Genomic DNA, 25,208 nt, shown 5'->3' with positions numbered 1-25,208 from the left:
GAGAGGGAGAGACAAGGAGAGAGACATACGGGGAAGATGTGGAGAGAGGGAGAGACAAGGAGAGAGACATACGGGGAAGATGTGGAGAGAGGGAGAGACAAGGAGAGAGACAGAGGGGGAAGATGTGGAGAGAGGGAGAGACAAGGAGAGAGAGAAGGAAAAGATGTGGAGAGAGGGCGAGACAAGGAGAGAGACAGAGGGGGAAGATGTGGAGAGAGGGAGAGACAAGGAGAGAGAAGAGAGGCAGGAGACGGGCACGTGCACAGATAGCGTGTTCACTCTCTGTGGCGGTGGCTCTGGATAAATGAGTGTGTGCGTGACACACATCGTCACTCATCACGGCTCCCCTCTTCATGTTCTGTGCGTGACACACACCTCCACTCTTCACGGGTCCAAGCTTAATGTTTTGTGCGTAACACACACCACCTCCTTTCACAGCTCCACATTTCATGTTTTGTGCGTGACACACACTGCCACTCTTTGTGGCTCCACGCTTCATGGTTTGTGCATGACACACATTCACCCTACACGCCTCCACACTTGATGTTCTGTGTGTGACACACCGCCACCCTTCATGGCTCCACCCTTCATGTTCTGAGCGTGACAGACATCCAGGGCTCCACATTTCCTGTTCTGTGCTTGACACACATCCAGGGCTCCACACTTCATGTTTTGTGAGTGACACACGGCCACCCCTCACAGCTCCACACTTCATGTTATGTGCGTGACACACATCCAGGGCTCCACACTACATGTTCTGTGCTGGACACACATCCAGGGCTCCACACTTCATGTTCTGTGCGTGACACACATCCAGGGCTCAACACTTCATGTTCTGTGCTTGACACACATCCAAGACTCCACATTTCATGTTCTGTGCGTGACACACATCCAGGGCTCCACACTTCATGTTTTGTGCTTGACACACATCCAGGGCTCCACACATCCAGGGGTCCACACTTCATGCCCTGTTCTTGACACACATCCAGGGCTGCACACTTCATGTTCTGTGCGTGATAAACATCCAGGGCTCCACACTTCATGTTCTGTGCGTGACACACATCCAGGGCTCAACACTTCATGTTCTGTGCTTGACACACATCCAAGACTCCACATTTCATGTTCTGTGCGTGACACACATCCAGGGCTCCACACTTCATGTTTTGTGCTTGACACACATCCAGGGCTCCACACATCCAGGGGTCCACACTTCATGCCCTGTTCTTGACACACATCCAGGGCTGCAGACTTCATGTTCTGTGCGTGATACACATCCAGGGCTCCACACTTCATGTTCTGTGCGTGATACACATCCAGGGCTCCACACTTCACGTTCTGTGCTTGACACACATCTAGGACTCCACACTTCATGTTTTGTGCGCGCCTTCACAGGAAGGCCCCTCCCGCCCCCGGCCGCTGAGGCAGGAAGCTGCGCCTCTGCTGCCCACACTGAAGACGTGCTCTGCAGGGAGGAAGCAGCGCAGACTCTCTGTGTGAGCCTCGGCACCACCGACCGGGCCTGGGCTCCTGGCCCTGGGGGGTGGCTAGGTCTGCGCCCACCGGCTCATCTGAGGTACGTCCCGGAGATAAGGAGGCCGACAGGTCTGGGGGCGGCTGCGGAGGGTCCCAGAGGAGGGGGATGTATGTCCTCCTGCGCGGGGATGCCCTAAGAAGAGGTGGGGGTTTCCCGACAGGCAGCTGACCCTAGAAAGGCCCGTAGAACAGGCGTCTGACTGTCTCCACCCCGGCCCTACAGGTAGTTGAGTCCTACTACAAAGCTGTCAGATTCCCCAGGTTCCTGCATGGCTAGATACGCCGATCCCGTTTTTTGCTCAGAATTCTGGGACTAGTAGTCCTGGCCTCACCCTGGGTTAACTAAAACTACAAATCTCTGTATTCTAAGGGAAAAAAGGAGGACTGGCTTAACTGGTCACGCCTAGACCTGGGAAACTTGGCAGCTGTGATACGCACACAGCCCATGTGGTGGTGTAATTTTGTGGCCCTGTGCTGCCCGGATCTTGAGGGACAGGCGATTAAAGTCAGTGGATAAGTTTGAGCACATTCTGAAACCGGACCGTTACTTCGCAAAGTTCACAGCAGGACCCAGAACATCAGTCACCCCTCTGAGCTCTCTCAGACTGGTGGTGGATGGCATGGGGCCCTTACCCTGACATGTTAGCTACCCCGACATAGCTACCAAGTTTACCAGGTCCATGCGTGATGTGTTGCCCCAGTTCAGTTTTTTTCCTTTGAACTCTGGGACTTGTAATCCTGTTTTATAATTAAATAAACTAGCCTACAATTCCAAGAATTCAAAGGAAAACACTGGACTGGAGCAGCACATGGCATGGTGCCAGGGAAACTTAGCAGGGCTGCCCCGGGCTCTCATGCTTGCACCTTGGGCTAGTGCCCCCAGCTCTTTGCTCTTTCTGGGCCACAAATGCCTTCCCTTGGGACCCTTCCCTGAGCACCTTGCTCCCCGTGGGCCCTTCATTCCTGCCTCCCAGCTGCCCCACCCTCAAGTCTTTGCGTCCCATGGGCCCCTCCTGACAGGCTGCCACGCCTTGCCCTGGTGCCCCTGGCTTCAGCCCATTGCTCCCCTAAGGTTTCTCATGTTTGGCACTTGGGATCCTGCCCTCAGCTCTTTGCTCTGCATGAGTCCTTTATATCTGCCTTTCAGCCCCCCCTCCCCCACCTCGCTCTCAGGACTTTGCACCCGTTGGCTCCTCGTGCCTGGCCTATGGGCCCCTGCCATTAGCTCTGCATAGCTGCCACGTTTCTCCAGTTCAGGGTTTTTTTCTCTTTGAGTTGTGAGACTTGTAGTCTCGTTCTATAATCCAATAAACAAGACCACAAGCCCCAGAATTCAAAGAAGAAACTTAGACCGGAGCAGCACATTATGCATGAACCTGGGACACTTGGCCGGGCTGGCTCTGGGCTCCATATGGGCCTGCCATTCCTGGCCCGGGGGCCCTGCCCCCAGCCTTTTGCTCTCATAGCATCATCATCCCTGCCCTTTGGACTCCTGCCCTCAAGATCATGGAGGATGCTGCTGGTGATGGCTTTGTAAATGATGCAGTTGGTTGTAAAGATGGTTCGGGCCAGCACGGGGGGCCGGTGGACTTCCACCCGGATGAGGGTGATATGATCATATTTCTTCAGGCCCTGGATGAGACATGCTACGGTGTGTAGGATGCCTTTAAGGCGTGCCAGTGTGGAGTCTGGGAGACCATAAATAGGCCTTAACCACACTCCAGATCCTGGAGAATGAGGGCTTGGGCAGCAGTTCTGAAGCAACTTTCTGGAAGAAGGGGTTTGATAGTAAAATAGGCAAAAATGTTGGGCTCGGCTGCCCTTCTTTTACAAATTACCCATTGACTTACCCTTACCAATCTAAACTTACCTTCATGATATTTTAATTCTCAATATTTAGGCTCCAATAATTTCTCCCAACAATATTTTGCACTCCATATTGTGGTGGAATGCCGAACGGAGTGTGCCTTGAAGTATACCTACTTTATGTTCGGAGTTCACCGGATTGATGCATCCATTGCACAGATTCTCATCCTGGGTCACCAACAGTCTGGATTCTGTAACAATGCAAGTGCTGAGACCCCCTTTGTTGTGGTCCAGTCAAGCATTTCCAAGATGGCAGATGCTGGAGACCCTGCAGCGCTGATGTCACTGGACTGGTCATTTGCTTTCGTCACCTTGCACTATGAGAGACTGAATAGCATTGTCAGTGTGTCTGAGTCTGTGGTAGCTCATTTCAGTCCTTCTTGGTGGACTGGAACGCCGGTAGTAGGACAGATGCCTGCTTGTCGATTGTATGCCGTGTGCCGCAGGGACCAGTCTCTCACTAATTCATTTCTATCTCTAGCCCACAAAAAAAGAGGTAAAAAGGTCCAGGGTCGTAGCGAGGCTCCTTATAGCAGCTACTCGTTTTGACAGTCAAGATACAAATCCCTCTCAGTGGGTAGCTGGTTGTTCCTTTTGTTGTTGTGCATTAGTGCTTGGGTTCAGAGCTATATTATGGAAGGTATTTTTATGGTCCCGCCTGACAGAGCAGCAGTCGCCAGACAATTATGTGAGAATCACTAGAGATGGGCTTTGGCTCCGCCCACATGTGGGAGGAAGGCGAACATGTTGTGATTGGGCAGAAGTTGTGTGCTTGCACAAAAAAGTGCTTGCCCTCCACACAGCTGTGGTCATTTTGTTATCCAGCTGCCTGAGCTTGGCTCAAGGGCACGACACATGACATTGTAATGCTATTAAAGTGTATTACATATCTAAGTCATCTTTGGCACTTTTCTCTGGCAGCCGCACAGATGGGAGGAGGTCAGTTGTTAAGGTACATGGATTTTTTTTAGGTCTGGCTTGATAGTGCATTCATAAGTCTAACCCATTGGCATTTCTGATGCTTGTTTAGAATTTGAATTTAAATTATACACATAAATGCACATGATTATTTTGTTTTTGCTGAGTGCAAATTTTTGCGTAGTGTAAATTTAACTTGGAAATGTGTTGTGGCCTTGCTTCTGCTTTGAAAACAAACTTCATCCAAACGCATTTACTTTGTACTGAATTAAAAATCAGGACTTTCTATACTGACCTCCCCCTCCCCTTCTCCCCCCAGGTGCAGCTGCAGTTACCACCATGGTTCCAGTGGGAGAGGACCGCCCCCTTTTGGGAGTGGCGCGGTCCTGCAGCCTCTCCTCCTGCGAGCAGGGTGGGCTGCAGGTCTTCCTGTACCACCATCATGAGCCGCTGACATCAGCCGCAGATTCTGTCCTGACGTTTACCTTCGGCGCGTACGCAGCGGAGGAGCTGTGTTTGGCTGCCGCAAAAGCCAGTGGTAAGAAGCAAACCACCCCAGAGCTCAGTGGGGTCCGGAAAAGACTGGCTACTCTGAACTCATGAAGAGTTGTCTAAACATAAAGTATCAGTTACTGGAGTGAGTTGTATCTCACAATATTGCTGACAAAAATAATGCCAGACATAAGTATTGTGTCTTAAATATTGTTTTCAAAAATATTGTCTGACTGTGTGTAGATCTTCTGTTATGAGCTCCAAATGGGAAAACGTTTTGTAAACAAAACTTAAAACACAATATTTTTGTAAGACCTTATTTAGTCCACGATCTTCTGGTACAATACCTTAAGGAGATCTCGATTCCTTGATATGAAATCACTTCCTTGTTGCACAGAGCAAGTGATGTCACACAAGAGACTAACCTCACCAGTTGATGGTAAGAAAAAAAAGATGGTTAAAGTTACCCTGTTTTTTTTAAACAGACTTTTATTAGCAGATGTTATGCATTTTATTTTTACAGAAATCGGAGTGCCACAATTTGTCTCTTTAACACGGCATCTAAAACAGCTGTCAGCGTTGAAACACTGTTATTCAGTTTGTAGTAACAGTGAATAATCAACCATCCATCCACCTCCCACCCCCTCCCCGCCCGAGTCAGGGCCCATTTCTTACATTAGTACTGTGATCCTAGTTTCTTGTTCCCTAAATCATTCTGCCCTGGCTGGGCGTGTTGGGTATGCTCTCCTTATGACAGTTTATCAGGGCGGGATGGGGGCGGGTGGGGGAGGGGATATCTGGTGACTGAGCATCCTCCTGGTTCGGGCAGTCGGGCAGTACCTATGTTAGGATCGGTCTTGGGATGAGGCAGGTGATCCAGTGTTTAAGTCTTCCAAACTATCCAACAAGTTCTCCCATGCTCGTGCTATGTCTAAAGGTCTTACTCCTCTTCTGGCTTCCCTGAGTAGGGAGTCTCCTTCGTAGGTTGCCAATTTTTCCTATACTTGGACCCCTTGGATTTTTCCAGCTCATGGTGATTTCTCGTTTGGCGAGGGCGTAGGACAGATCCTGGAGTCTACTGGTCACTTTCGTCTTGGGTGGGTGGGGGAACCATCCCAGCAAGCAGTGGCCCATTGTGCGTGAGACCTCCCTGTCTATGATTTCTGCTAACCTATGCGTTACCTTCTCCCGGTATGTTCTTGAATAAGGGCAGTCCCACAACATATGTTTGAGTTCCGCCCCCACTACTCTTCACCGTGGGCAAGCTTCCTCTGCTGCAAGGAAGTGTCTATTAATCTTCCCTGGGGTCAGGTATGCCCTATGTAGTATAAAAACTTTATTAATTTAAATCTCACATTTCTTGAGACTTTGGGGTCTTTTCCAAGGTAGATTCCCAAGATCTGGCCAGTATCCGAGCATTAAGTCCTCCTCCCATTTAAGTTTTATGGAGTCCAAGGGTTGGGTCATGTCTGGGCGTATTCTGCAATAGAGGTTTGTAACTGCCTTAAACGTGCCCAACGAGCTTGGTAGATATTGAGTGGCAGTCTGTGGCTTGGGTTCGTCCAGACCCTCTCCCCAGTGTTGTCTGATAGCTGCGGTGATTGCTCATACAAGAGAAAATGCCCTCCAGGCAAGTCAAATTCAAGTCGGAAATCCTCGAATAGGAGCAACGTCCTTTCTTTAAATAGACTGCCTATCGTTGTCACCCCTGCTTCAGCCCAGGTGTCTAGACCCTCCCAGTTACCTCCATGAGGTAACCCCCGCAGAAATGATAAGGGGAAGTCTGAGAAGAATAGAATTTTTGTTTTGGTTTTACTCAGGTATCTTTTCCAACACTGTGTAACTACCCTTAATTTGGTCAAGTCCTCTTCGTGTGATCTTTGTACTCTCAGCAAAACTTCTGTCGGTCTCTTTATTGATAGGTTGAAGGGCCTCGCTGACTCCCATGGGGTTTGTCTACTCACCAGGCACTGGGTGAACCCCTGAAGAAGTTCTGCAAGATAATAAGACTCAAATTCAGGTGCTGGCAGTCCTCTATTGATTCTCTGTAATTTAGTCAGAGCCACCCTTATTCGGCCTGTTCCCCAGAGAAAAGCTGTTAATAGTGTATCTGATTCCTTAAATATAGATCTGGGTATCCACACGGGAAAGACTGTGAAATAGTAAGGCAAACGTGGTAACACTATCGTTTTAAGGAGAGCCATCCTACAGGCAGAGGACAGAGGCAGCATTTTACCCGTGTACTGGACATAGTTCACTACCTGTGTCCAGTTACATAATGGTAACTTCGAACCTGGGCATGTTTGGTATCAAACATGTCAGAATCATACCCCAACACTGTTGCAGTATTGGTTGTATGATTTCATGCACTCTGGGGGCTCCTTAGAGGACCCCCCAGCTTTGCTCCTACCAGTTTGCTGGGTTTTCCCGGACAGCCTGCATTGCTGCCATCCTACAGATAGGATTCTGTCCTCCTGCTGCTTGACCAGCTCAAGCCCAGGACGGCAGAACAAAGGATTTCCTTTGGGAGTCGGGGATAACACCCTTTCCCTTTGGAAAATAGGTGTTACCTGGCTTGGGAGGGGTAGCCTCCCCAAGCCACTGGTATGCTTTGAAGGGCATATTTGCATAAACCGGTTTGCACAAGTCCAGGGACCACCGGTCCCTGCTCTGGAACAAAACTGGACAATGGACAGGGGAGTGACTAGGGTTGGTGCCCAGAGCTCCTCCAGGTGGCCACATGATTCTGCCATCTTGAATCCAAGGTGGGCAGGGGCCCCTGGAAGAATCCGAGTGGCCAGGTCAGGCAGGTGACATCACAGCCCCCTCTTGATAGGTGGTCACCCTGCTAGGTGACCAATCCCCCTTTCTAGGCTATTTAGGGTCTCCCTCCGGGGTGGGTCTTCAGATTCAACATGGAAGATTCCAGCAGGACCCCTCTGCGATGTTTACTTCAACTTCTGGCCACCGGGTCTGCAATTGGACCCTCCAGGAACCGACAACCTACAACTCCAGCAACGACTCTGCTTTGCAACATTGTTTCTCTGACTCCTTCCAACAAATGCAACATTTCCTGGGCTGTGCATCCTCTGAGGGCGATGGGTCTTCAGTCTACACAAGAAGCAAGAAGGAATCTCCCTTGGAGTGAAGGAGTCACTTCCCTGCATCTGCAAAATGCAATGACGACTGGCTGCGTGGATCCTCTCTCCTCCTCCAAAACTGCATGGATCCTGCATCACAGGTGATGGTCTGGAGTGGTTCTCTTGGTCCTTTCTCCCAGCTGTCCATCATGGAAGATGGTAAGCCCTTGCCTCTCCTTGTAGGCCAGTACCCCTGTGCACTGCAACGCCTGCAGCTACCAAGGCTTGTTTGGCTCTTCTTCCAATGGATCTTCAGGCTCCATGTAACCCCGGCCTCCAGCACTCTTCCCTTCACAGCACAGGTTCCTGCCTGCTGCGCCAGCGACGTGGGACTCCTCTCCAGATGTGCTGAGTGGGCCTCACTGCGATTCCTGTGCCTGCTGCCCGTGAGTTTTCTGTGGGCGCTGCCTCCTCATCTTCTGACTCTCCTCACTGCTGAGGTTCGCCTGGGACTCCCCTCCTTGGGTTGAGTCCCCCTACCTTCCTGGTCCCCGGCAGCTCTGCAACTCTTCATCGGAGACTTGCCTTTGCCAAGGCTTGTTGGTGTTTTTTTCACACCACTGACTGACTGCAACTCTTCTTCCGATGTGGGACCTCGTCTGCATCACTTTTGGAACTCTTCTCCTGCTCTTGTGCTGCATAGCCAACTCCTGGTCTTCATTATCGACCTGGTCCTGCATCTCCAGCAGGACGGGTAGTGGCTCCTGCCCCATCAGGACACTCCAATTCGAACTGGACTTGGTCCCCTTTATTTGCAGGTGCCCTTCTGCCGGGATCCACCTTCGGTTTCTTCCAGTCTTGCTTGGGTCTTGCACAGTCCTTTTCCAAAGTTTACCTGTGGGTTTGGGGAAAAAACAGGTACTTACCTCTTCTCTCCTGGTCGATGGGTGGCACCCTGACACTTACCTTTTTGGGGTTCCTAGTTCCTCCACCTGCCCTCTACAGATTCCACGTCCTTGGTTGGGGGACTGACGTTCGCATTCCACTTACTTAGTACATTGTTTGGTATCCCCCTAGGGTCTCCATTGTATTCTGCTATTTCATTGTTTTCTATGACAATTCCTGACTTCAAATGTCTATATACTAGTGTGTTCCCTCTCCTGCTATGTATTGCCTATACAGTGTTTTAGTATTTATGTTACCATAATAATGTACCTTTATTTTTGTAACACTGTGTGGTTCTTTCATGTGTGTAAGTGCTGCGTGACTATAGTGGTATTGCATAAGCTTTGCATGTCTCATCCACAGCTACTTCTAGAGAGCCCTGGCTTCTAGACACTGCCTACACTTCACTAAGAGGGGATACCTGGACCTTGTATAAGATGGTAACGCCATAGGTGTCCACCACACACCAGCACAGCTTCCTACATGGTTGAGCTACACAATTGAAGTCGCCTCACATCACTATTGACTGCATGAGATGTGGGGCCAAACGCTCTGTAAGTCTTTAAAAAAAGCCCCTTGTTTTGTATTAGGTGCATAAACATTAATTAGAATCAAGTCTTGTCCCTCCAGCCTTCCCTTGACTGCAACATATCTCCTCTCTGGGTCAATGATACTTTCTGTGTGCTGAAAGGGAACCCCCGCCCTTATCCACATTAGAGTTCCTCTGGCATAAGCTGATTAGGTTGTGAAATATGCTTGGCGTCTCTGCCGTCTCATTAGAGTCCTCTCCTCTCCTGCTGTTACATGGGTTTGCGGGAGCATCACTATGTGTACTCTCCTTTGTAAGTAGGAAAACACCTCATATCTTTTTTGCCATCATGTGCATTCCCCGAATGTTCCATCATATAAACTTGTAAAGTTTCAAGTCTAGCTATGTCGTCCGTCCCCTCCCCATCCGCCTTTGCCCCATTGATCTTCCTCATGTGACCAGCAAACCACATCATTTTTAAGGAACTTGTCCCAGCAGTGTGTGACTCAGGTTCCCCATTATAAACAAACCAACTATAAACTACCCAACTCCTCTTCCCCAGGACAGAGAATCTAATACCCCTTATGCAAACAGGTATTTATCAGTTAGCCTCACTAGAGCAGCAGGGGGCCACCTCAGGTAGATACATATCAGTACAAGAACCCCGCCATTTCTCCCCACCCAATCTTACGATCTTTTAGTTGCTGCTGTCCCCCTGGAGGTTTGCGTCTTAGGGTCCTTGCAGTGGGCCCCTTCGAGGGCCTGAAGTTGCTCTGAAAGTCATATCGGTGTTCAGGTGTTAGGGTCTAATAAGTGCCTGCTATCCAGGGGGAGGCATCAGATCATGCTATCCGACGTCCCAGACGTCACCACTGGCATGACATCTTCTGACGTGTGCGTAGTGAGGAAGTCTTGATCAAACCCTGATTTCTCGCCTTCTTCTTCATCAATTGTTCGGGCTGAGCTCTGGTCACCGCCACTCAATGAAGCCGCCGCTTCCATTGCCTTCTGACGTTCTTGCAGGGTTTCCGCATTAGAAAGGGCAACTTGCTTTCGTTTGGTTTGAGGTCTTTGTTTTTTGGGGGTGCATTGAGATCTTCTTTGTAGGTGCAAACCTGATTCCTCTGAAGGGTGGGTGTCAATCCATTGCCATAATGGCTCAGGAGGGTGGAAAAATTGGGTCCCCTCCGCCGCCCAGGACCATCATGCCACATGAGATCCCCATTTGCGTCAATTTTGCCTCGGCCTTTCCGAAGGTGGACCTGTGTTTTGCACATCGCACAAGAAGTGCGGGAATATTCATACTATGCTAATGTCCACTGTACAGTCTCGTTTTTCCTCGCTTGACCTAAAATGTAGTCTCTGTCCTTTTAATGCAAAAGTCTTGCTGTGACTGGTCTCGGGGGGCTCCCAGTGGAGGAGGCCGTGCTGGGACTCTATGTGCCCTGTCAAGGGTGAAGAATGGCGCTAGGCAAACTCCTGCCAGTATTTTGCTGAGCCACTGTTCAAGATAGTCCACTATATTCTTCCCTTCTATTCATTCCGGTAGGCCTATTAGTCAGATGTTATTGCACCTGGATCTATTTTTGGCGTCTTCCTCACTCAGTTCCAGGTATTGTTTTTTTCGTTCCAGTGAGCGCAATTTTTCAGTTCTGTCAGATAAAATTGCGCCTCTCCCTAAGTTCGCCCATGAGTCGGCCTATCCTTTCAGCCGGGCTCTTATCAGAGTAGTGCTGCTGTGTGTCACGATCTGGCGGTCCCGGTCCCTCTTCTGAATGTGCCACCACACAGGCGTCCTCCCTTCAGCTCACGGCGGCGTCGCTATTCGCCCGCCATGTTGTCTCGGCCCGGTCACAGCTTGTATTGTATTGTATTATAATAGTATTTATATTGCGCTTTCTACCCATGACGAGGCATCTTGTGGTAGAAATATTATTTTCCTGGCCACGTGTGGCCGGTATCGGACACCCTGTCACCCGGGATCATCAGCAATGACCGGGGGCCCAGGGGACCGTTTTTACTTCAGGATGGCATAGGGTGGGGATGCCTGGCAGGAACTTCACAGAAAGGATGCTTCCTCCATCAGCGTCGAGCCACGCCTCCTCTAAAGTTGCCCCGTTGTTAAGAGGAAATTCAGTATATTTTGTTTATGTTTTAAGATTCTAGCATTTTGAATAGGAATTGATCCACATTCCAACAATACATCACTTTATAGAAATTCTAACATGAAGAACGCAGACTACACTCTCACCAAGTTGTAGGGCCTCCATTTTAGTGATCCGTAAAATGAAGAATTTCCTTTTCCTGGAAAAAGTTACAGTTGACATTAAAACACAAGGGAAAGGTGACAAAGGGCGCAAGAAAACAAGCAATAGAAGAAAGGGGCAGGATTTTTGCAAAAGGGAATAGGCAATGATATTAGAGTACAGCTCGAAGATCAAGGATTTGGAAACTGGTGTGGATAAAGGTGATTGTGCAGGCACTCTAGTGCATATCAAGATTAGAGATTACCGGATATAAGTAACGGGAGAGTTACTTGGGTATATGTAGGGGTATAGTTACTCAGGTACAAGTGGACTGAGGTACTACAGTGTACATAAAGGCAGTGCTGTAACGAAACTGGAGCCCCACCCCTCCTGACTCATTCAGGAGCTCTCAGGCTAGGGTGCTATGCTGAAGTGGTCTCCTTGAGCTCAAGGCCCCCCTGCACCACGGGCACTGCGGGGGCCTTTGTTACACCACTGGACACAGGTAAGGAAAGTGTTACTTGGGCATAGATAGGGGTATGGGTGCTTGGGTACATTTGAATTAAGATAACTACAGTATTGGTAAAGGCATAGATAGATAAAGAGTTACTTGGGTATAGGTAGGGTATGATTATCGAGTACAAGTCGATTACAATACTACGGGATAGGTATAACTAAGGGTAGCGTTACTTCCATATAGGTAGGGGTGTGAGTACTGGGGTACAAGTGGACTGCAATATTATGGTATAGGTAAGGGTAAAGTTACCTGGGTAAAGGTAGGGGTATATATACTCAAGTACAAGTGGATTGCAGTATTATGGTATAGGGAAGGGTAGAATCACGTAGGTATAGGAAAGTGTATGAGTACTCGGGCACAAGTGGGTCACAGTACTATTGTATAAGTATAGGCAAGAGTAGAGTTACGTGGGTATATGTAGGTGTATGAGTACTCAATTACAAGTGGATATTAGTACTGCGGTATAAGTATAGGTAAGGGTAGAGTTATTTGGGTGTAGCTAGGGGCATGAGTACTCAAGTGCAAGTGGATTGCAGTACTGTGGTATAGGTAAGGGTAACATGATTTGGGTAGAGGTAGGTGCATGAGTACTGAAGTTGATTTTAGTACTGTGGTATGGGCAAGTGCGGAGATGCTTGGGTATAGGTAGAGATATGACAATGAGGTACAAGTGGACTGAACTGTTATGGTATAGGTAAGTGAAGAGTTCCTTGGCTATAGCTAGGTGTATGGTACTCAGGTACAAGTGGACTGAAGTGTTATTGTATAGGTAAGTGAAGAGTTCCTTGGCTAGAGGTAGGTGTATGGTACTCGGGTACAAGTGGACTGAGGTATTATGGTATAGGTAAATGAAGAGTTCCTTGGCTATAGGTAGGTGTATGGTACTCGGGTACAAGTGGACTGAGGTATTATGGTATAGGTAAGTGAAAAGTTCCTTGGCTAGAGGTAGGTTTAGGTACTCGGGTACAAGTGGACTGAGGTATTATGGTATAGGTAAGTGAAGAGTTCCTTGGCTAGAGGTGGGTGGATGGTACTCGGCTACAAGTGGACTGAGATATTATGGTATAGGTAAGTGAAGAGTTCCTTGGCTATAGGTGGGTGTATGGTACTCGGGTACAAGTGGACTGAGGTATTATGGTATAGGTAAGTGAAGAGTTCCTTGGCTAGAGGTAGGTTTAGGTACTCGGGTACAAGTGGATTGAGGTATTATGGTATAGGTAAGTGAAGAGTTCCTTGGCTATAGGTAGGTGTATGGTACTCGGGAACAAGTGGACTGAGGTATTATGGTATAGGTAAGTGAAGAGTTCCTTGGCTATAGCTAGGTGTATGGTACTCGGGTACAAGTGGACTGAGGTATTATGGTATAGGTAAGTGAAGAGTTCCTTGGCTAGAGGTAGGTTTAGGGACTCGGGTACAAGTGGACTGAGGTATTATGGTATAGGTAAGTGAAGAGTTCCTTGGCTATAGGTGGGTGTATGGTACTCGGGTACAAGTGGACTGAGGTATTATGGTATAGGTAAGTGAAGAGTTCCTTGGCTAGAGGTAGGTTTAGGGACTCGGGTACAAGTGGATTGAGGTATTATGGTATAGGTAAGTGAAGAGTTCCTTGGCTATAGGTGGGTGTATGGTACTCGGGTACAAGTGGACTGAGGTATTATGGTATAGGTAAGTGAAGAGTTCCTTGGCTATAGGTGGGTGTATGGTACTCGGGTACAAGTGGATTGAGGTATTATGGTATAGGTAAGTGAAGAGTTCCTTGGCTATAGGTTGGTGTATGGTACTCGGGTACAAGTGGACTGAGGTATTATGGTATAGGTAAGTGAAGAGTTCCTTGGCTATAGGTGGGTGTATGGTACTCGGGTACAAGTGGATTGAGGTATTATGGTATAGGTAAGTGAAGAGTTCCTTGGCTAGAGGTAGGTTTAGGGACTCGGGTACAAGTGGACTGAGGTATTATGGTATAGGTAAGTGAAGAGTTCCTTGGCTATAGGTGGGTGTATGGTACTCGGGTACAAGTGGACTGAGGTATTATGGTATAGGTAAGTGAAGAGTTCCTTGGCTAGAGGTAGGTTTAGGGACTCGGGTACAAGTGGATTGAGGTATTATGGTATAGGTAAGTGAAGAGTTCCTTGGCTATAGGTTGGTGTATGGTACTCGGGTACAAGTGGACTGAGGTATTATGGTATAGGTAAGTGAAGAGTTCCTTGGCTATAGGTGGGTGTATGGTACTCGGGTACAAGTGGACTGAGGTATTATGGTATAGGTAAGTGAAGAGTTCCTTGGCTAGAGGTAGGTTTAGGGACTCGGGTACAAGTGGATTGAGGTATTATGGTATAGGTAAGTGAAGAGTTCCTTGGCTAGAGGTGGGTGTATGGTACTCGGGTACAAGTGGATTGAGGTATTATGGTATAGGTAAGTGAAGAGTTCCTTGGCTATAGGTGGGTGTATGGTACTCGGGTACAAGTGGACTGAGGTATTATGGTATAGGTAAGTGAAGAGTTCCTTGGCTAGAGGTAGGTTTAGGTACTCGGGTACAAGTGGATTGAGGTATTATGGTATAGGTAAGTGAAGAGTTCCTTGCTATAGGTAGGTGTATGGTACTCGGGAACAAGTGGACTGAGGTATTATGGTATAGGTAAGTGAAGAGTTCCTTGGCTATAGCTAGGTGTATGGTACTCGGGTACAAGTGGACTGAGGTATTATGGTATAGGTCAGTGAAGAGTTCCTTGGCTAGAGGTAGGTTTAGGTACTCGGGTACAAGTGGACTGAGGTATTATGGTATAGGTAAGTGAAGAGTTCCTTGGCTATAGGTGGGTGTATGGTACTCGGGTACAAGTGGACTGAGGTATTATGGTATAGGTAAGTGAAGAGTTCCTTGGCTAGAGGTAGGTTTAGGGACTCGGGTACAAGTGGATTGAGGTATTATTGTATAGGTAAGTGAAGAGTTTCTTGGCTAGAGGTAGGTTTAGGGACTCGGGTACAAGTGGATTGAGGTATTATGGTATAGGTAAGTGAAGAGTTCCTTGGCTAGAGGTGGGTGTATGGTACTCGGGTACAAGTGGATTGAGGTATTATGGTATAGGTAAGTGAAGAGTTCCTTGGCTATAGGTGGGTGTATGGTACTTGGGTACAAGTGGATTGAGGTATTATGGTATAGGTAAGTGAAGAGTTCCTTGGCTAGAGGTAGGTTTAGGGACTCGGGTACAAGTGGATTGAGGTATTATGGTATAGGTAAGTGAAGAGTTCCTTGGCTATAGGTTGGTGTATGGTACTCGGGTACAAGTGGACTGAGGTATTATGGTATAGGTAAGTGAAGAGTTCCTTGGCTATAGGTGGGTGTATGGTACTCGGGTACAAGTGGACTGAGGTATTATGGTATAGGTAAGTGAAGAGTTCCTTGGCTATAGGTGGGTGTATGGTACTCGGGTACAAGTGGACTGAGGTATTATGGTATAGGTAAGTGAAGAGTTCCTTGGCTAGAGGTAGGTTTAGGTACTCGGGTACAAGTGGACTGAGGTATTATGGTATAGGTAAGTGAAGAGTTCCTTGGCTAGAGGTAGGTTTAGGGACTCGGGTACAAGTGGATTGAGGTATTATGGTATAGGTAAGTGAAGAGTTCCTTGGCTAGAGGTAGGTTTAGGGACTTGGGTACAAGTGGATTGAGGTATTATGGTATAGGTAAGTGAAGAGTTCCTTGGCTATAGGTGGGTGTATGGTACTCGGGTACAAGTGGACTGAGGTATTATGGTATAGGTAAGTGAAGAGTTCCTTGGCTAGAGGTAGGTTTAGGGACTCGGGTACAAGTGGACTGAGGTATTATGGTATAGGTAAGTGAAGAGTTCCTTGGCTAGAGGTAGGTTTAGGGACTCGGGTACAAGTGGATTGAGGTATTATGGTATAGGTAAGTGAAGAGTTCCTTGGCTATAGGTTGGTGTATGGTACTCGGGTACAAGTGGACTGAGGTATTATGGTATAGGTAAGTGAAGAGTTCCTTGGCTATAGGTGGGTGTATGGTACTCGGGTACAAGTGGATTGAGGTATTATGGTATAGGTAAGTGAAGAGTTCCTTGGCTAGAGGTAGGTTTAGGGACTCGGGTACAAGTGGACTGAGGTATTATGGTATAGGTAAGTGAAGAGTTCCTTGGCTATAGGTTGGTGTATGGTACTCGGGTACAAGTGGACTGAGGTATTATGGTATAGGTAAATGAAGAGTTCCTTGGCTATAGGTGGGTGTATGGTACTCGGGTACAAGTGGACTGAGGTATTATGGTATAGGTAAGTGAAGAGTTCCTTGGCTAGAGGTAGGTTTAGGGACTCGGGTACAAGTGGATTGAGGTATTATGGTATAGGTAAGTGAAGAGTTCCTTGGCTATAGGTTGGTGTATGGTACTCGGGTACAAGTGGACTGAGGTATTATGGTATAGGTAAGTGAAGAGTTCCTTGGCTAGAGGTAGGTTTAGGGACTCGGGTACAAGTGGATTGAGGTATTATGGTATAGGTAAGTGAAGAGTTCCTTGGCTATAGGAGGGTGTATGGTACTCGGGTACAAGTGGACTGAGGTATTATGGTATAGGTAAGTGAAGAGTTCCTTGGCTATAGGTTGGTGTATGGTACTCGGGTACAAGTGGACTGAGGTATTATGGTATAGGTAAGTGAAGAGTTCCTTGGCTATAGGTGGGTGTATGGTACTCGGGTACAAGTGGACTGAGGTATTATGGTATAGGTAAGTGAAGAGTTCCTTGGCTAGAGGTAGGTTTAGGGACTCGGGTACAAGTGGATTGAGGTATTATGGTATAGGTAAGTGAAGAGTTCCTTGGCTATAGGTGGGTGTATGGTACTCGGGTACAAGTGGACTGAGGTATTATGGTATAGGTAAGTGAAGAGTTCCTTGGCTATAGGTTGGTGTATGGTACTCGGGTACAAGTGGACTGAGGTATTATGGTATAGGTAAGTGAAGAGTTCCTTGGCTATAGGTGGGTGTATGGTACTCGGGTACAAGTGGATTGAGGTATTATGGTATAGGTAAGTGAAGAGTTCCTTGGCTATAGGTTGGTGTATGGTACTCGGGTACAAGTGGACTGAGGTATTATGGTATAGGTAAGTGAAGAGTTCCTTGGCTATAGGTGGGTGTATGGTACTCGGGTACAAGTGGACTGAGGTATTATGGTATAGGTAAGTGAAGAGTTCCTTGGCTATAGGTTGGTGTATGGTACTCGGGTACAAGTGGACTGAGGTATTATGGTATAGGTAAGTGAAGAGTTCCTTGGCTATAGGTGGGTGTATGGTACTCGGGTACAAGTGGACTGAGGTATTATGGTATAGGTAAGTGAAGAGTTCCTTGGCTATAGGTTGGTGTATGGTACTCGGGTACAAGTGGACTGAGGTATTATGGTATAGGTAAGTGAAGAGTTCCTTGGCTATAGGTGGGTGTATGGTACTCGGGTACAAGTGGACTGAGGTATTATGGTATAGGTAAGTGAAGAGTTCCTTGGCTATAGGTTGGTGTATGGTACTCGGGTACAAGTGGACTGAGGTATTATGGTATAGGTAAGTGAAGAGTTCCTTGGCTATAGGTGGGTGTATGGTACTCGGGTACAAGTGGATTGAGGTATTATGGTATAGGTAAGTGAAGAGTTCCTTGGCTATAGGTTGGTGTATGGTACTCGGGTACAAGTGGACTGAGGTATTATGGTATAGGTAAGTGAAGAGTTCCTTGGCTATAGGTGGGTGTATGGTACTCGGGTACAAGTGGACTGAGGTATTATGGTATAGGTAAGTGAAGAGTTCCTTGGCTATAGGTGGGTGTATGGTACTCGGGTACAAGTGGACTGAGGTATTATGGTATAGGTAAGTGAAGAGTTCCTTGGCTATAGGTGGGTGTATGGTACTCGGGTACAAGTGGACTGAGGTATTATGGTATAGGTAAGTGAAGAGTTCCTTGGCTATAGGTTGGTGTATGGTACTCGGGTACAAGTGGACTGAGGTATTATGGTATAGGTAAGTGAAGAGTTCCTTGGCTATAGGTGGGTGTATGGTACTCGGGTACAAGTGGATTGAGGTATTATGGTATAGGTAAGTGAAGAGTTCCTTGGCTATAGGTTGGTGTATGGTACTCGGGTACAAGTGGACTGAGGTATTATGGTATAGGTAAGTGAAGAGTTCCTTGGCTAGAGGTGGGTGTATGGTACTCGGGTACAAGTGGATTGAGGTATTATGGTATAGGTAAGTGAAGAGTTCCTTGGCTAGAGGTGGGTGTATGGTACTCGGGTACAAGTGGATTGAGGTATTATGGTATAGGTAAGTGAAGAGTTCCTTGGCTAGAGGTAGGTTTAGGGACTCGGGTACAAGTGGACTGAGGTATTATGGTATAGGTAAGTGAAGAGTTCCTTGGCTATAGGTTGGTGTATGGTACTCAGGTACAAGTGGACTGAGGTATTATGGTATAGGTAAGTGAAGAGTTCCTTGGCTATAGGTGGGTGTATGGTACTCGGGTACAAGTGGATTGAGGTATTATGGTATAGGTAAGTGAAGAGTTCCTTGGCTAGAGGTAGGTTTAGGGACTCGGGTACAAGTGGATTGAGGTATTATGGTATAGGTAAGTGAAGAGTTCCTTGGCTATAGGTGGGTGTATGGTACTCGGGTACAAGTGGATTGAGGTATTATGGTATAGGTAAGTGAAGAGTTCCTTGGCTATAGGTGGGTGTATGGTACTCGGGTACAAGTGGACTGAGGTATTATGGTATAGGTAAGTGAAGAGTTCCTTGGCTAGAGGTAGGTTTAGGGACTCGGGTACAAGTGGATTGAGGTATTATGGTATAGGTAAGTGAAGAGTTCCTTGGCTATAGGTGGGTGTATGGTACTCGGGTACAAGTGGATTGAGGTATTATGGTATAGGTAAGTGAAGAGTTCCTTGGCTATAGGTGGGTGTATGGTACTCGGGTACAAGTGGACTGAGGTATTATGGTATAGGTAAGTGAAGAGTTCCTTGGCTATAGGTGGGTGTATGGTACTCGGGTACAAGTGGACTGAGGTATTATGGTATAGGTAAGTGAAGAGTTCCTTGGCTATAGGTGGGTGTATGGTACTCGGGTACAAGTGGACTGAGGTATTATGGTATAGGTAAGTGAAGAGTTCCTTGGCTATAGGTGGGTGTATGGTACTCGGGTACAAGTGGACTGAGGTATTATGGTATAGGTAAGTGAAGAGTTCCTTGGCTATAGGTGGGTGTATGGTACTCGGGTACAAGTGGATTGAGGTATTATGGTATAGGTAAGTGAAGAGTTCCTTGGCTAGAGGTAGGTTTAGGGACTCGGGTACAAGTGGACTGAGGTATTATGGTATAGGTAAGTGAAGAGTTCCTTGGCTATAGGTTGGTGTATGGTACTCAGGTACAAGTGGACTGAGGTATTATGGTATAGGTAAGTGAAGAGTTCCTTGGCTATAGGTGGGTGTATGGTACTCGGGTACAAGTGGATTGAGGTATTATGGTATAGGTAAGTGAAGAGTTCCTTGGCTATAGGTGGGTGTATGGTACTCGGGTACAAGTGGATTGAGGTATTATGGTATAGGTAAGTGAAGAGTTCCTTGGCTAGAGGTAGGTTTAGGGACTCGGGTACAAGTGGATTGAGGTATTATGGTATAGGTAAGTGAAGAGTTCCTTGGCTATAGGTGGGTGTATGGTACTCGGGTACAAGTGGATTGAGGTATTATGGTATAGGTAAGTGAAGAGTTCCTTGGCTATAGGTGGGTGTATGGTACTCGGGTACAAGTGGACTGAGGTATTATGGTATAGGTAAGTGAAGAGTTCCTTGGCTAGAGGTAGGTTTAGGGACTCGGGTACAAGTGGATTGAGGTATTATGGTATAGGTAAGTGAAGAGTTCCTTGGCTATAGGTGGGTGTATGGTACTCGGGTACAAGTGGATTGAGGTATTATGGTATAGGTAAGTGAAGAGTTCCTTGGCTATAGGTGGGTGTATGGTACTCGGGTAGAAGTGGACTGAGGTATTATGGTATAGGTAAGTGAAGAGTTCCTTGGCTATAGGTGGGTGTATGGTACTCGGGTACAAGTGGACTGAGGTATTATGGTATAGGTAAGTGAAGAGTTCCTTGGCTATAGGTGGGTGTATGGTACTCGGGTACAAGTGGACTGAGGTATTATGGTATAGGTAAGTGAAGAGTTCCTTGGCTAGAGGTAGGTTTAGGGACTCGGGTACAAGTGGATTGAGGTATTATGGTATAGGTAAGTGAAGAGTTCCTTGGCTATAGATGGGTGTATGGTACTCGGGTACAAGTGGATTGAGGTATTATGGTATAGGTAAAGTCCAATCCAGGGACAAACTTATAGTTCAAAGGGCTTTATTTCAGACTCAAAGTCAAACTTAGATATATGAGTCTCAAAATCATAGTATAAATGTACAGAATAACCAAAGGAGAATCAAAACATTGCACTTTATGAAATTTAACAAACATGTAAAAGACTTCTAATTCAATATCGATAAAGCAGAAAATAATATAAACCATTGATGGAAAGAGTTCATATCCACGTTTTCCTGCCTAACCATTTACTCTAAAATCCTAAGTATGCTACTATTCTGTGCGTTCAGGAAAGCAGGCGGTAGGACAGAACTTCTGGAGAAGTTTTCATCAAGAGAGGTATGGCAGCATGAAGCCACATTAAAGTTCAAGAGATGTATGTAAGTAATGTCTGCTCTCAGCTAAAGGCAAAGAGGATCTGAATCTTACCACTAACTAAACCACACTTGTGTATGTACATATTTATTCTACGTTTAATTACAATCTTTACAAAAGAAGATCTTCAAAAGGTAAATATTTACAGTAAGTTCAAAGATATCAAAGTAGTTAAAACAAAAAATGAGTGTAGCAGCATCGTGGTAATCAGAATACATTTTAAAACGAAATCAATAAAAATAAAAATAAGCAACAGATACTAGAGCAAAACGCTACAAAGGGAATCTGTAAAACAGATTTCCTGCATTAAGGTGACTGCTGGTGAATGACCTCACTTTTAGGAACTGACCCATAGTCACCACACATTCTCAGAGCCATCCCGAGACACATAAAATCCAAAACAAGTCCAGCAAGCCGAGTCTCATGCATTAAAGTGACGTGTCCGAAGGGACTCCATCTTGGTTGGTGCCTATTATGGGAGCGCGTGCAAACAAGCATGACAGCCAAGCAAGGTCTCATACCTTAAAGTGGGTAGTACAAAGGGACTCTATCATATGTAATAACTCAATTTTGGAAGCAGATAAGAAACAGGCCAGTCGAGCAAACAAGGTCTCGTACATTAAAGTGGTATATGCAAAATAGACTATTTTATATACTGGCCAGCAGTCACTTATTTCCACAACAGAAACTAGGTGGAATGTACTGTAAACATGAGAACAGCAAAATCTAGCCAATTTAAGGCTGTCATTCAACAGTTTTTGCAGTTGGTAGATTCATTTTCCGAATCTGGCAAGGTCAGTTGTTTCTTTCAACGTAAATACTAAATTCCTGGCTTGAACACAAGTTCTTATACTGTGGCTTAAAAAAAGAGTTTTAAGGAAAGTGCTATGTGCATTCTTCGATGCAGGACAATAACAGAGAAGGAGGCTGAACGATTCAGATCTATACCCACAAAGTCTACCGCTAGTGATCATGGAAAGGGAATGACATTTTAGGTTCAGCTCTTTAATCCTAAGGGCCATCAACCTTGCAGCCATAATATGTGTCAGACAGGCTGTCACAATCGCACGCTATAAGTACAACTGCTCAGTCGCGGGTACAGATGGAGGTCAGAAGGTGGTATCGCGGCCACGACCACTGGAGAACTATTCAATTTATACAGGTCTTCCTTATAACCGCTTTAAGGGTCGATCGCGTAAGGAGCAGCGTATCTAAAGCTGACTGATCAATTTGTAGAGAGTGAAATGTGGTGGCTAAGAAATTCGACAATGGATTGTATTCTAGATTGAAGATAGGGCAAATTATCGATTTCAGTGTGTCAGATGGGGCCTTAGCAACCCAGTAATAATATTTTTCAAAAGCGCCCATATGGACCCACTTCTGGCTTTCTAGACCCAGTTCTAGTCCTACTGAGCGGCCTTGAATATACTGTGGCAGTCTGAACACCCCCTTGTAGACATTAGCTTGAAGCTGCTTGTAGGAAAGGACCATCTTGCCTGGCATTTTATCCCCATATTTCACTGTATATATGTTGTTTTAGTTGTATGTGTCACTGGGACCCTGCCAGCCAGGGCCCCAGTGCTCATAAGTGTGCCCTGTATGTAATTGTAATTGTAATTGTAATCGTATTTATATAGCGCTTACTACCCCTGACGAGGCGTCGAAGCGCTTTTCGATGAGTAGCACGCTACTCCGGTACCCAACAAGAATTAGTGATGGATTAGTATAATTTAATAAGGAGTACAGTTTTAGTATTATTAAGAGTTAATTTGAGTTGCGGATATGAGAGTTTGTTAGTTAGATTGACTGGAGTAATGGAGGGGTGGAGGAGGAAAGAAATCCAGAAGTGTTAATTGGGAGTTTATCCTTCATTTACTCAATCCAAAGGCTTGAGATGAATAAAAGGGGGGCGGAGGGGAAAGAGGATGTGGAAGGGTTAGGGAGAGCATAGTAGCAGGGTGAGATGAATGCAGGAGAATTTAGTAGGGTTGTGTGGGAGGTCACAGAGGTAGAGTGAGGTTTGGTGAGTTAGATGTGGGGGTGGAGGGATGAGCTTAGGCAGAGATATTTAGGAGATGAAAGTGGTCGAAGGGATTTGGGATGAGTCCGAGTGAGAATGGAGGATAGTTTGATAGAGACATGACATAAGAGCGATGAGTAGATAAGTGTGATAAAAAGAGAGCAGAAATTCATAGAAACATGCCAGGCACAGAAACAACATATACACATATATATATATATTTATACACACACACACATGACTATACACACACATCTGCACATACAATACATAATTAGAATCATGGGTAAAAATACTTAGTCGTCCATCCATCATCCTGGTAAAAAGGCGGGAACTCCCCCACCTACCTCGAGGGTGGACGGGGCGTGGCCCAGCGGGCGGAGCCCACAGGTGCTCCACAAAGGGAGAAACCCTCCACTCTGTGTCTCCAGCAGAGGAAGACAGAAACCGCGCGTCCCAGTCAGACACAGACCACGCTCCAGCACATCATCATGTGTTACCTGTGTTATGACTAACTGTCTCACTGAGGCTCTGCTATCCAGAACCTCAGTGGTTATGCTCTCTCATTTCTTTCCAAATTGTCACTAACAGGCTAGTGACCAATTTCACCAATTTACATTGGCATACTGGAACACCCTTATAATTTCCTAGTATATGGTACTAAGGTACCCAGGGTATTGGGGTTCCAGGAGATCCCTATGGGCTGCAGCATTTCTTGTGCCACCCATAGGGAGCTCTGACAATTCTTACACAGGCCTGCCACTGCAGCCTGAGTGAAATAACGTCCACGTTATTTCACAGCCATTTACCACTGCACTTAAGTAACTTATAAGTCACCTATATGTCTAACCTTTACCTGGTAAAGGTTGGGTGCTAAGTTACTTAGTGTGTGGGCACCCTGGCACTAGCCAAAGTGCTCCCACATTGTTCAGGGCAAATTCCCCGGACTTTGTGAGTGCGGGGACACCATTACACGGTGCACTATGCATATGTCACGACATATGTATAGCGTCACAATGGTAACTCCGAAAATGGCCATGTAACATGTCTAGGATCATGGAATTGTCACCCCAATGCCATACTGGCATTGGGGAGACAATTCCATGATCCCCCGAGTCTCTAGCTCAGACCCGGGTACTGCCAAACTACCTTTCCCAGGGTTTCACTGCGGCTGCTGCCAACCCCTCACACAGGTTTCTGCCCTCCTGGGGTCCAGCCAGGCTTGGCCCAGGAAGGCAGAACAAAGGACTTCCTCAGAGAGAGGGTGTTACACCTTCTCCCTTTGGAAAAAGGTGTCAGGGCTGGGGAGGAGTAGCCTCCCCCAGCCTCTGGAAATGCTTTGATGGGCACAGATGGTGCCCATCTCTGCATAAGCCAGTCTGCACCGGTTCAGGGATCCCTCAGCCCTGCTCTGGCGCGAAACTGGACAAAGGAAAGGGGAGTGACCACTCCCCTGATCTGCACCTCCCCTGGGAGGTGCCCAGAGCTCCTCCAGTGTGCTCCAGACCTCTGCCATCTTGGAAACAGAGGTGCTGCTGGCACACTGGACTGCTCTGAGTGGCCAGTGCCAGCAGGTGACGTCAGAGACTCCTTCTGATAGGCTCCTTCAGGTGTTGCTAGCCTATCCTCTCTCCTAAGTAGCCAAACCTCATTTTCTGGCTATTTAGGGTCTCTGCTTTGGGGAATTCCTTAGATAACGAATGCAAGAGCTCATCAGAGTTCCTCTGCATCTCTCTCTTCACCTTCTGCCAAGGAATCGACTGCTGACCGTGCTGGAAGCCTGCAAAACTGCAACAAAGTAGCAAAGACGACTACTGCGACCTTCTAACGCTGATCCTGCCGCCTTCTCGACTGTTTTCCAGGTGGTGCATGCTGTGGGGGTAGTCTGCCTCCTCTCTGCAATAGAAGCTCCGAAGAAATCTCCTGTTTGTCGACGGAATCTTCCCCCTGCAACCGCAGGCACCAAAGAACTGCATCACCGGTCCTCTGGGTCTCCTCTCAGCACGACGAGCGAGGTCCCTTGAACTCAGCAACTCTGTCCAAGTGACTCCCACAGGCCAGTGACTCTTCAATCCAAGTTTGGTGGAGGTAAGTCCTTGCCTCCCCACGCTAGACTGCATTGCTGGGAACCGCGTGTTTTGCAGCTACTCCGGCTCCTGTGCACTCTTCGAGGATTTCCTTTGTGCACAGCCAAGCCTGGGTCCCCGGCACTCTAACCTGCATTGCACAACCTCCTGAGTTGTCCTCCGGCGTCGTGGGACTCTCTTGTGCAACTTCGGGTGAGCACCGATTCACTCCACTTTGTAGTGCCTGTTCCAGCACTTCTGTGGGTGCTGCTTGCTTCTTAGTGGGCTCTTTGTCTTGCTGGACGCC

The 25,208-nt window shown here is 47.1% G+C and overlaps 1 protein-coding gene across 2 annotated transcripts in view; it reads left to right on the top strand.

Moving 5' to 3' along the window:
* Positions 1-1,446: 1,446 nt before the first annotated feature.
* The window catches only part of JAK3 (Janus kinase 3), a 202,644-nt gene continuing 178,882 nt past the window's right edge, over positions 1,447-25,208 (top strand). Inside the window, exons 1-2 of one of the 2 annotated variants that reach the window (XM_069216952.1) lie at positions 1,447-1,573; positions 4,637-4,855. In XM_069216952.1, the coding sequence (XP_069073053.1) occupies positions 4,657-4,855 (199 nt within the window). In that variant the 5' untranslated portion in view covers positions 1,447-1,573; positions 4,637-4,656. The remainder of the gene's footprint in view (positions 1,574-4,636; positions 4,856-25,208) is intronic. The other variant, XM_069216953.1, reaches the window with a different exon arrangement.

Source organism: Pleurodeles waltl, chromosome 12 (genome assembly GCF_031143425.1).
Source record: "Pleurodeles waltl isolate 20211129_DDA chromosome 12, aPleWal1.hap1.20221129, whole genome shotgun sequence".
In the NCBI taxonomy this organism is placed as follows: domain Eukaryota; kingdom Metazoa; phylum Chordata; class Amphibia; order Caudata; family Salamandridae; genus Pleurodeles; species Pleurodeles waltl.
This window is presented reverse-complemented; position numbering and strand designations above follow the sequence as displayed.